Source organism: Haliotis asinina, chromosome 9 (assembly GCF_037392515.1).
Source record: "Haliotis asinina isolate JCU_RB_2024 chromosome 9, JCU_Hal_asi_v2, whole genome shotgun sequence".
In the NCBI taxonomy this organism is placed as follows: Eukaryota; Metazoa; Mollusca; class Gastropoda; order Lepetellida; family Haliotidae; genus Haliotis; species Haliotis asinina.
The window spans coordinates 11769504-11782534 of record NC_090288.1 but is presented as its reverse complement, the minus strand read 5'-3'; the positions used below and the strand labels follow the sequence as shown (position 1 = coordinate 11782534).

Below are 13031 nucleotides of genomic sequence, written 5' to 3'. Positions count from 1 at the left end.
GTCAGGTTCATTGACTTGTCTGACACCATCATATCCCAGTTGCTTATGCTGTTGAACACTGGATTGTCAGGTCCAGACACGATTGCTTACAGACTGCTGCCATATAACTGGAATATTGATGAATGCGACGCTCCGCTCATTCGCTCGCTCGCTCACGCACGCACGCACGCACACTGGAAATGTGTGCTAAATCATGCTTGAGTTAAGGACTTTTGAAATATATAATCAAGGGATGTGATGTTCAAAAAGCAGTGAAGGATTTACACTACTATTGTCAAGACTGTCCTTGACTAATGAACGATTGTCTCTCTTTGTTGCTGACTTTCCAAATGACATTTCCTTGTAGGGAGGGTCCAACATACAAGCTAACGGCACCCAGCAGGTCGTTGTGTCCACTATGGCACCAGCAGACTTGGCAGCCAAGCTGAAGGACGGGTCACTCCCTACTCAGGTCGTGCAAGTCCCTGCTGGCTCCTTGACCACAGTCGACTGGGCAGCTAAACTCAAGGTGACCAATCATTGTTTTTCACTTATCTAAAAGTTTGATGTGGTGATGTCATCACAGTGCAATGCTGAGGTGGAGGTATTTTTTAGTATGTGAGTACTGTATTGCTACCAACTGATGCACATTGGCACCATCTTATGAATACTGGTACCACTGTATGAATGTTGGTACCATTTTATTGATATTAGCACCAATTTATGAATATTAGCACTAATTTATGAATACTGGTACTAACGTTTGTAGACTGGTACCAGTTTATGAATAATGGTACTATATTATGAGTATTGGTACTAAATTTATAAGCTCTGTCACAGAATCATGTATATATAGAGGATACTATTACTAAACGACCTGTGTTATACCATTCTTATTAAATGATGTAATGATGTGGAAGTACATTTTTCACAAGTTTAATTTAAATGGTTTTTCACGAAAGCAAGTTTAGTATTCTCTTTTTTACTCTCCAAAATAAATTGATAGAAACTATAGTTATGAGCTCTCGGTTTAGTGACTCTCAGCTCTTCATGAGTCAATCATGGTCTAATACCATTGTTATAGTGACATTAGCATTGTGCCGTCATATCTGTGAACCTTATGACGTCATACGTCTAGTGGTATTACCCAAGTGTAATGTTGCAGTAAAACTATTACACTGCAGTATCTTCCACAGGTAAATAATAATTACCAGTTTTACCATAGTAAGAAGGACATAGGCAGAAATTTCAAACATTTGATGGGTCACTTAATTCACATTAATATCATCTGCTAAGATCATATTTTATTTTCATCAATAAACAATATTCAATTTATAATCAGTTTGCAGTGCGTTTTAGTAGATGTGTTGATGATTCATTACCAAAATATCATTCATTTGTCTTTGTTGTAGGTCTGTGTGTAAATGAGTTGAATACCATTTGGGGAAATATTTGAACAATATCAGAGGACACAAAACTTTATGTATAGAGAATTGAACTCAGGTCCTTGGTGTACTAATATGGTAGTGGCACGTGGCCCTGTGCATAAACATGATAAAGCTCAGGTCACAATCAGGTGAAGCTAAGCAACGATTGGCACAGACAGTGCTCGAATGGGTGACCAGATGCTTAACACTGGAGAGTTTCTAGGACTTCAGTCCTGCCCCACAACTAAGCACATGACGCATGTGGTCTCACCTTAGGCAAGTGAGTTTGTTCAAAATTGCCTCTGTTCACCCAGCAGAAAATGGGTACCTGGTGGGATAAGTCGTGTGACTATAACCTTCTAGTGCCTAACAGGCAGCTTGGGTTATCCGAGGTAATAATATGCCTGCTTTGACTGTTAGTGCTATGAGCATTCACGTCGTGAGTGGAGTTTGGCGCAATATAAATGCACATATTATTATTCATATTATTAATAAGAGAATGTGTTAACCACAAGACTATCACTCTGCCTTTTCCGAGACTTAAGCCCCTACTCTGATGACCAAGTCTAGTAAATTTCTGTTCAGTCCATTAAGCTCAGTCTACATTATTCCATCTTATAGCACTAGAATCATGTGAAACACATGTTAAGCAGGCCTGCAGTGAGTCAACTATGACATAAAAATGATACATCACGAATACTGGGTTACAACAGTGTATGAAATAGCATCTGCCCAGCGGCCCGCTGCTTGCTAGTTACATGGCGGGCTTACAACTGAATTTTATAGCCAGCCCTGTGTGCCAGTACATTTTCCATGGGTATACATGTCATTGACTAGGGGAAATATTTTGAAAATAATTTACCAATGTGGTAGCTAGACAATGTCTGTTTAGTTCATGAGCATTCAAACTTCCACCTATTTTATCTAACACTAAATGTGATTGGTCTGGAGAATGCTTTCAGTCAATGAACAGTGTTGATCTTTTCTGATAGTATGTAACAATCACACATCAATTTATTAATTACATTATTTTAACACCCTATCTCAGTTTCATATTTTAATGACAGTGCTGGCTACATGTTTACAGGGCCAGCAACATTTTCAGTTATCAGCCCTTGGGCTTGCTGGGATTTTTAGGAGTTTCATACACTGGTTACAATAGTCAAATACAAATATTTGGTAATACAGTAACAAGTCAGCTGTTGATGTATTGTTGATTATATTATATTCAGTGAGAAAAAAAACACCCAAATATTTAATTTGAAATGCTTTGACCTTGCTTTCAGTGTTGATATATCATGGCAATGACTAGGGACCAAATTAGTTACATAGGAGTGATGAATATAATCCTAGCTACCTTGGATATGGTCTGTTTCCATATCACGCATTGATGATAACCTGATTGTAAAGAGACTCATATAAACATTATTTGCAGACCACGTAATATGTATCATGTTATCAAGGAATTCACGAAAAATAGAAGTTTACATACCAAAATATTTCTCAGAACATTTATTTTGAATGAAAGGTGAAGTTTTATTGTCCAACAACACACACTGAAGATGCTGGTGTGTACACATGAGTACAGTGTTTGAAGCCCAGTTTGTCATCTACAGTCTTGATATTACTGGCATATCACGAAGTTTGACAAATTTTTTAAAAAAATCTAAAGCCCATAGAAGGCATTGGCACTACATGAAAGGATCATCGGATATCTGCATGGCCATTATGGCTGCTGCATGGTCAACGTGCAGCCCCCATAAGATCTCTGTATAATCCCCATAAGATCTCCATACAATTTCACTGCAGTCACCAGATCAGTTTGGTTCTGACAGTCCACATGGAAATTACACGATGCCTTATGTGAACACAAACGTAGCCCGCAGTCACCCAATAAGCCCAACAAGTGTGTGGAAAATCAAAAACTATTTTGTCATGTGTAAAAACACGCTTTCATGATTGACCACCATCTCCATTGCCTATTATGACCAGGATACATTGCTGGAGGTCAGTTCTATCCTCACAGGACTTCAAGTTCAATCTTCTCACTGGACTTCAAGTTCGATCTTTGATATGTTATTTAAGCAAGTGAGAGAGTGAGGTTTAGTTTTACGCACATTTAGCAATATTCCAGCAATATCCCAGCAACCAAAATACCAGAAATAGACTGGACACATTGTATCCATTTGGGGAATCTAAATATGGGTCTTCAGTGTGATGAGCGAATGCTTTGACCACAAGGCTACCCCACCACCACTGTTTTGTAAGTAATATGGTTTGATGTGGTTTGTTTTGGCAGGAGCTGCAGCACGCCCAGAGATTGGAACGACTGCGGGAAGAACAACAAGCGGTCCGGGACAAGCTTACTCAAAAGCAACAGTTCGAGGCCAAATATGAGCCCTGTGTTGTTTGTGGCGACCGTGCTTCAGGTAATGTGTATAGCTAGAACAGTCTCACAATCTCATGTTTATGTTTGGTTAATAGTCAAGTCTGGAGCAGACAATCCAGTGATTCACATCAGAAGCAGATTGATCTTCATATGGCTGGAAAAAGGCTGAGAATGGCATTTAACTCATTAAGGCCGAGAGACGCATAGTGCGGCAAATTAATTAGGTTCTCACAACGAGAACCGCGTATTGGGGGGTAATAAAAAGCACCTCTTATTCAGCGAGAGCCACGTATTGGGGGTTATGAAAGGCACCTCTCATTCAGCGAGAGAGTTACAGATGCGTTTTCCATTTTAAATTCGTACTGTACCTATAATTTCAATCAATTTAGCAGTAATGATCAAAGATTAGCTTTTCTTACGAGAGAGGTTACTTTCTGTGTTAATCAGAAGAACTATTAATGTGTTTTGATAACAATTGCTTGCAATGTCGGGGGCTTATACAGGCAAATGAACACATGTCTGCGAGAAAGGGGATTATGAGATGTTGTTACAGGAGGTAATTGTTTGTTACTCGTCATTGGGAGTGAATACTAAGATACTATGTTTGCACATTGATTAACGGTGACAAGGTTACAAAACCTTCTTCTAAATTAAATCATTCATTCATTCGTTGTAATAGTTCATATAATGAATCGAAGACATAAATAGCAATACTGTATTACACCCATGTTCGCGTAGATTTGAAATAAACCAAGTTACTAATTTAGACCTAATTCATTTGCGACTATTGATTTTTAAAGTTGACAATAGTACATAGTCGAATATGAAGTGATAACTACTCATAATATACATATATAGTACACATAAACCATACGAAGGTAACTAGGGTATTTTGTTCAAGCTGTTTCATGCTGATTTGAAATGTGATTTTTCAATGCAATTTACATAAGCATTGTGTAATAAACGTTTGTATTTGATCTCTGTAATTATCCAGTGTAATGATCACATGTATCAGATCCATCGTCAATAAAAGGAGGATAATATATCAGTTATGGAATTGATACGTATAATCATTCAATCAGACAACACTAAATGAAATATATGAATACCTCTTTCAACCTCAAAATAACAGCCTCTGGCCGAATGCATGTCCAGGTAAAGTTTTGTCCCGTGACAAGTGTAAAACAAACTTATGCGCTGTTACATCATTGGACAACCTGTTTTGTGGAGTCACGCCGATTGTCAATCTTCTGAACCTTGTTTGCTTCCAAAACAAATATAAATATGCCCATCTTCATAAATATTTTGGGAGATTCAACTACAAGTGTATACATCACAATAAATCAGTATTGTGTAACTTTTTTGAATTCTATATTACATGTACTTGAATTATGATATTTATTCGTAACAAGGTGCAGATTAAAAAATTTGTATAGAAATGTTCAGCAAGCCATTATGCTTGATGTACAAGTAGTGTGCACAAAATGTATATGCAAATAAATACTATCTCTACTCAATGTTTGGATTGGGTTATCCGGGGTGAAAATAATCGGATTGTAGCGCTTTGAGCGCTTCAAAGAAAAGTGAACTCGTCAAAGTGCTTGTTAGTCCTACATGTACATTTCAGGCATCCTTACGATTATGTATGTTCACAATACACAAACTTTTTCATGATAGCTAGAGTTGATAAAGCCGAAATCTAGCATATTGATTGGTCAACGATCTAACCAATAGTCAATGTGTATCCAAGCTGTCTAGTGACCAAACGTGTTCTCCAGAAATTTAGCCCATGCCCCATCACCTGTCATTTCCCATGTGACAGGAATCTCATGATACGATTGGTCATAGATAACAAAACAGGGACTATATTGAACAGTTGAGATACAAAACGTCCTATTCGGGAACTTTGATGATGCCCATCCCATGACCCTTTGTCTTATGTATGTCCAAGGAATAGCATTATACAATATGTATGCATGTATGTTCGTGCAATAACGTATATTTTCTGCGTTAAATCTAGATGAACCAAAGTGACAAACTGTGAATCTGTTCCATGTACGTCATACACTAGCCTATTAGTACTTACCTTAAAATATTCAGTATACACTAGCAACGTATCAGCGAAAACGCTTCTTTCATAGAAGATTATTAGGCATGTGCGTAAATTCTTCTTTACTGCCATTGACATAGATGTTTTTAATAGTTTAACCTCACACAATGATATGAGAGGGACAATTTGTTTAAGTATGTCTTGCATACAAAGAATACAAACGTGTTAAGAAAATACACATGCACACGCCACCAAACGTCTACCAGCGAAAGTGCAATAAATTTACGTAAAACGTTACATATATGACATGTATTCACTCCTGCTTTCTTTCAACATATACCTTTACAACGCAATTAAACAATTAAGCAATCAGGACTTGCTCGTGTGACGAGACAGTTTCCTGTAATCTCCGAAACCTGTCAGGGATATCATTCGTGAATAGCCCTAAGTAGCACTGCCGCAGCCAGCCAGGCAATCAGCACAGGGCTCCAGGTGTTGAGCAGTGAAGTGGCTCTTGGGCTTAATGAGTTAACAACATGTTATATGAAGTATAAACTTAATTAAATCTAAATGGTTCTAGAATCATGCATGAAAACAATTTCTTTGCTTCAGAAGTATGTGCTGTGTATTTACAGTGTATTCCTTTTTTTTAATTGTTTATTGTGCTGCATTTTGCAAACATTTTCGACTATGTTTTGGTCATTTTTCTGGTAACCTTAATGATCATTCATAAATTCTGTCATTTTCACTGAATAGAATGTTCGACTTGTGTCCATGAGGACTATTGATCAGAAAATTAAGTATAATAGTTGGCATTAAAACAGTTTTGTGACAGCTGTATTAAGAGGTTGTTGACCCTCACTCTTTCATAACCCTTTTTCGTTGTTTTCACTGACATGTTGAAAATGCCTCTGTTCACCCAGCAGAAAATGGGTACCTGATGGGATAAGTCATGTGACTATCAACCTTGTGCCTACAGGCATCTTGGATTATCCAGGGTAATAATAATAACAAAATTGTGATTCAGGGCAGTTGAGCATTTTATTGTGGAAATTAGACATTATCCAAATCTATTACCATTATTTATGAAATTTGTAAATCTGTTGTTTGTTGTGACGATAAACATTTGGTTTTGCTGGTGTGTCAGATATGGAAGGAACAAAGTTTAAATGTTGCTTCTACCTACAGGTCGTCATTATGGTGCCATCAGTTGTGAGGGATGCAAAGGTTTCTTCAAACGGAGCATCCGCAAGCAGCTAGGATATGCATGTCGAGGGGCTCGAGACTGCCCCGTCACAAAACTCCATCGCAACCGATGCCAGTACTGTCGACTGCAAAAATGCCTGGCTGTGGGAATGAGATCAGAGTGTAAGCCCAGCATAGTTGTCTCCCTTTGTTTTCTGTGGAACTTTCTTAGAATTCAGGAAGAACAAAAATTATTTGGTTCTCAGGCTTTTGAAAACTAAAAGACCCTCATAAAAAATATATATACTGGAAGCTGACAACAAAGTATACATGCATGTTTGATGAGGGATGGAAATTAACTTAACATTAAATCAAATTTCAATACTGTTGAAATTTGTTGGATGTGAGTATTGTTTTCATGACTGTCTAGAAGCTTTAATAATTTTTGGTCAAGCCTAATTTTCAAGTGTATATTTTTTTGGGTCAGTCAATTTACTTGTCTACTTTCTTACAGTTTAGATACTGGGAATTATGGTGTTCAGTACTGTGAGAACCAAAGAATTTAGTTTTATAGTGTTAGTTCTTATATATTTTAGTTATTCATTGTGAATTATTATCTGCTTTCAACTAATCTCATTTTCTCTTTGACGTAATCATATTGGTGTGAGATCAGATTCGCCAAGTTTTTGCTCTGGTGTTTTTGTGTATTTCAAATTATCTAGACACTTCCACTACTTAAGTGATGCTGGTAACATGGCGGCAGGTTGAGTGTGTGGCAATTATTTCTGTGGAATTAGCAGTCTTTCACATCTATACAATCAAATTTATTTAGCACACTGATAGTGCAAATACATTCAATGCACTGAATTTGCTTATTAATGTCTTTGTGTTGAAGAATAAGCATTTTTTAAATCGGGGGAGGATATTGGTAACTCAAAATTTAGATGTCATTTCATCCTTCATGTATAATGATAGCACTTGGATTGTTTGTGGATTTAGTGAAGACATAAGTTTGATGAAGTTACATAAGTTTGGCACAGGAGTAAATATTACATTGAGAGTGTCGGCTAGTCTTTTATCTGCCTTGAGAAATATTTTGTATGTGCATCTATTGCCTTCCAAGATGAAGATGCAGGGATCTTGTGGCATACATTTTGTGGCATGCATCGGTCAATGTTCATGTCATCTAGCGTAATCTCAAAGAGTGACTGAGTGAGTGGGTATGGGAAACAAGAATCACCATCTAATCATTGAAGACAACCTATCAGAGCCTGTACTGGCAGTCTTTAAGTTATAAGTGTGGATTTGAATCCAATGCCATTATCATTGTTTGTCTGAGATGAAACAATTCCCATCTTATATATATTTTTCCACCAGTCACCACTTGTCTTGCTGTTACCTGGCGTGTACATTTTCCAATCTGGGCCATGTTGATTACAAGCCCAGTGTTATGTTTTCACACGTTGTGATCAAGGTGTTGACATCTTATTGCGATCTGAATTCCCATGGCATCTTGCTTTGAAATCATGGGAAATGTCTTCACGTTGATGATAAAGTGTTGAAGTTTAGTAACACAGGATGGATATTGTTTTGTTAACGAAACTGTTTCAATTTGAGTTTCCAGTATTAGAGCATGAGTACTTGTATGAGTTCTTTAAAGACTTTGTCAGCAGTTCCAGTTCTCATGGAAAGGTCTCAAGAAAAGGAAAAGATTATTTAATGAGAATATTGTTAATGCATGTTACATCATTGTTTGTTAAGTTTTCAGAGAGTAATTTTCCAGTTGTCATGGTTACTGCTGACAAGATGTATTCTTTTTATTGTCGTTGCTTTGTGACAATTTCCAATGAGATCACACTTTTCTGAGATTTTTCATGTGTTTTTCAGATAACACAATTTTAAATAGGATTTATCAAGGTGAAGGATAAGAGTTATGTCATAAACACATAAAGCATATTTTTGGAACATTATTTTTTGGCCTATTAGCACGAATTACATCAATGTAAATGGTGTCCGGATGTAACGCCCAATTTGAAGAATAGATTTTAACCTTTGATTTACTCAGATGCATGGAACACATTATCTAAACTTCTTACTAGACCATTGGGCTGGCTAACTGTAAATTTTGACCGTCCATCAGAAATCAAGCTTGTCTCTGGCGGTCAGAGGGGGCTTATTTCATACACTGGTAATAGTTGCACCATCTAAGCAACATTGGTATAAACTCAAGTTTTTTTGACAATGAAGTAAATAATCATTTTAGGGCTTTCGATTCAGTTTGTTTTCAAGGACACTGTCCTACAGACCCCAGTACAGACTATGGTGTTTTTCCAAATCTGTTATGAAAAAAGTCTGTTCCTACAAACTGGTCCTTAGTCTCACACAACTGAACTTCGGTATGTTGAAAACATTTACAGTCAATGTTGAAAACATTTACAGTCAATGTTGAAAACATTTACAGTCAATGTTGAAAACATTTACAGTCAATGTTGAAAACATTTACAGTCAATCTCACTCACTGTCAGACATGGAAAGTCTCAATATATCACAATGCATATCGCAGTATAAGTACCAGAATCTAAAAGGCACAATGTCACAATTTTTCAACAACAGTTTTGACTATATATAAATATATATATGTGCACTCATTTTAGCTCCCTTTTGATACAATGAAAGACTTGTTATCCCTTCCGGCTTGCCTGAAATCGATAATTGAAAGTTTGAAGCGAACAGATTCCAAACAGATACCACTTGCCATATATGGAAATTGAACGATTGCTCAGCACACTGAAAACTGTCGCAGGCTGTGTTGTCAGTGTTTGCCGAACAGGCCTCAATCACAAGCTGTCTCATAGAATATTTGTAAAGTGTGTGTCAAGGGACATAACTATGTGGGTTTGCTTGAAATAAAGTTTAGGGCACAATCGTCAATTTAATGCAATATTGCATTAATTCATTCAAACTTTTTTAGTTTCATATTGTAATCTTAATGCATAATTTTGGTGAGGAATAAATTTGGTAAATAGTAGCTTCGCTGTAGACTGATAGTTAGTATTAATGAAGACTGGTAGTTAGTATTATTTCCTATTAACAAGAAAAATGCAATATTGACTTTTAGAGAAATATGGCATGATAGTGTGCAGTACAATTTATGTCCCAGTATGCAGCCCTAGTTTCCAGATGCTTTTCGTGTAAGTAACAAGCAATGTGAGTGAGAAAGTGTGATCTCATCTAGGTTTTCCATGTTTTTGTTAGAAGTGTTATTTGAGATATTACTTACTGTTGTAGCTTTCGCCGATAAGTCAGCAGATTTGCAAGCTCAGGCTTCTCCATATATTGAGGGTAAGAGTTGATGTTCCTGGCTTTCTGTACACTACAAAATATATTGGCCACCAGCTATTTTTCAAAATTGCATTTGATAAGACAGAAGATCTGTTGATACTCTGTTTGGCCCATGCATTGAAAATGTCAACAGATTCCTTGTGTAAATGTACTCCACACACCTGCTGCTTTTTAATAATTAGCTTCAAACTTGTAGATACTGTGCTGTATGAACGCCCTTCAGACCTGAAAATCTTGAAGACAGTTCTGCAACGCAAAGTCTTGTGTTGTTTCACTGGTGTGTGATTTAGCTACGAAATGTCCTTTACACACAGGGCAAGGGATTAATCCCAACTGCAATCAACACAACATGATTTTGCAATGTCTCTCTTGGTTCAAACAGTCATAAACGGCCAACTAATTCCAATATATGTGAATTCAGTGTGCGAAATGGCCACATGCCTGCAAGCCAATGGCTAGCAAGTTTTTGATCAAATCCTTTCAGAAATAGTCCTTGCAGGAATAGCTACTGAAATTTTGAAGGTGATATATTTAAGTGTGCCTTTTCATCAACTTAAAAAGAGTTCTTCATTTGTATAAATACAAATGACGGTCAAAGTGAAGAATATCAAATTATTACCAATAACAAATCAAGGTCAGAAGATCAAGAGTTATCACCCCTTCATAATATTAGATCTAGGATGCAGTTTTCTCTACCTTGTTGATGCTTTTGTGAGTCAATATTGACAGACAAAATGTCACATATTTAAGCTAGTGTAAGTTAGAAGTGGCATGTAACTTTCAAAGTAAATTAGCCCGCGTGGCCAGCAATATTTTGAGACTATTTCACACACTGCCTTTTTAGCTGAGATATATTGAGCTGCAGTTCCCCAATGAGCACCAATATTTGGCGATTGTTGAAGCCCGTTCACGAATGCCCGCAATTTGCACTAAACATGTTTCTTCACATTATTGAGAAGTTCGTTCACTAACATTTTATTGAGTAATATTTCATTCCCTTTTAAGTGATGATTGTCTGAAATGAGGTCAGTACTTAAGGATGCACAGCAAGAGTGGTGTCCCCTTCCTGTTATTGACCTTGGGCAGATATGTTTGTAGTGTACGAAAGCCATGTTGTTTGTGAGCCTATCCTGACTCCGCTGTCTCTTTGTGTACAGCCGTGCAGCAGGAACGCAAGCCTCCGGACCAGAAGGATAAGATACAGACGACTGTTGCTACATCCACGCAGAGAATCTACATCCGAAAGGACTTCAATAGTCCCTCAGCAGCAATCCCGACCTTTGCAGCTAAAGTGAGTTTATATCTTGGCTCTTTATACTTCTTTTATATTTTGGGGGGGGAGTCTGCAAGGTTTTATGCTACTCTTAGCAATATTTCAGCATTACAGTGGCGGGGACACCAAAAATGGTCTATCATATTGTAACCATGTACTGAATCAAACCCTTGCCATTGTGAGCAAATGGTTGAGGGGCCTTGTGGTTAAAGGGTTTGCTCATCATGCTGAAGATCCAGGTTCAATTCTCTACCTGGGTACAGTGTGTGAAGTCCATTTCTAGTGTCCCTCACAATGATATTGATGGATTATTGATAAAAAGGAAGTAAAAACCATACTCACTCCCTTGTCATTGATAGTCATAATCTCCGAAAAATGGATCTTCAGATCTCCATGCACAAAGATATCCTACCATAGTAAATAAAATCTTATTTGAATCAGATTGTTAAACACTGTCAATGTGCCCTATACCATAATATGAGTTGAAATGAGGGTAAATTTTAAAAGGTAGTAAAAACCGTAGATACAAATAATTACAGTAGTCGTGGAGAGTTGCTTTTCTGTAATATTTGAAACATTCAGTCAAGGCTTATTTCTTGCGACCCCTTAACTATTTTGATATTTTGGTAGGGTTTCTATGCTGTTACTACCTTTTTCATTTATGTGTATTAATTCTTTTGGTACTGGCAGCAAGGATCAACAGCTGCAGTGTGATATATATGGGGTGGCTAAACAGATCGATAATCAGAATCATCATTGAAAAGTTTATTAATGATTGTCAATATGAAAATAATGTCATTGATATCATACAAAAGCCTTTGTGTGAGAATTAGGAGATAAACATCATGTGTTGGCCAATTTCCGGGTGTTATTGAGTATTTGAAGCACGGGAATGCATTTGGAACCAACGGCGTCAGCCGGAGGTTCCAAATGAAATATTTCCGTGCTTCAAACACTCAATAACACCCGGAAATTGGCCAACACATGATGTTTATCGACATTGTAAACAAAAAAGTAAACCAAAGGGGTTTTACTGTCTGCACTCGTTTACATCGAGTATGGGTACAGCAGTAAAGTGTCATCAGCTGGCCGTTTCAGCTGGTTCCCATGGTAGCATCTGGAGTTGCTCATTTGTGACGTCATTCAAACTTTACGTCACAATATGATTTGAATGACGTCACCACTGTTGATGACACAACAAAACAATTGTTTACGTGTAAATACGCAGTGAATAGTCTTGCAGTTTCCGGGAATCTAATACCATTTGATCATGTTTTTCAACCAATCAGATTACAGAACACAGTGACTTTTGGTTTACAATGAAGTTTGATTTACTCACACAATATACAAAGTTAGGTTTTTATTCATGGGCTGCTACTACGTTAT

General features: G+C 37.2%; 1 protein-coding gene across 5 annotated transcripts in view; it reads left to right on the top strand.

The window, feature by feature from the left end:
- LOC137296949 (orphan steroid hormone receptor 2-like) overlaps positions 1-13031 on the top strand; it is a 49545-nt gene that overhangs the window by 19711 nt on the left and 16803 nt on the right. For 3 of the 5 annotated variants that reach the window (XM_067828869.1, XM_067828868.1, XM_067828867.1), the window contains exons 3-7: positions 347-508; positions 3706-3835; positions 7034-7213; positions 10319-10372; positions 11530-11663. In XM_067828869.1, coding sequence (XP_067684970.1) covers positions 347-508; positions 3706-3835; positions 7034-7213; positions 10319-10372; positions 11530-11663 — 660 coding nt within the window. The remainder of the gene's footprint in view (positions 1-346; positions 509-3705; positions 3836-7033; positions 7214-10318; positions 10373-11529; positions 11664-13031) is intronic. The other 2 variants (XM_067828871.1, XM_067828870.1) reach the window with 1 other exon arrangement.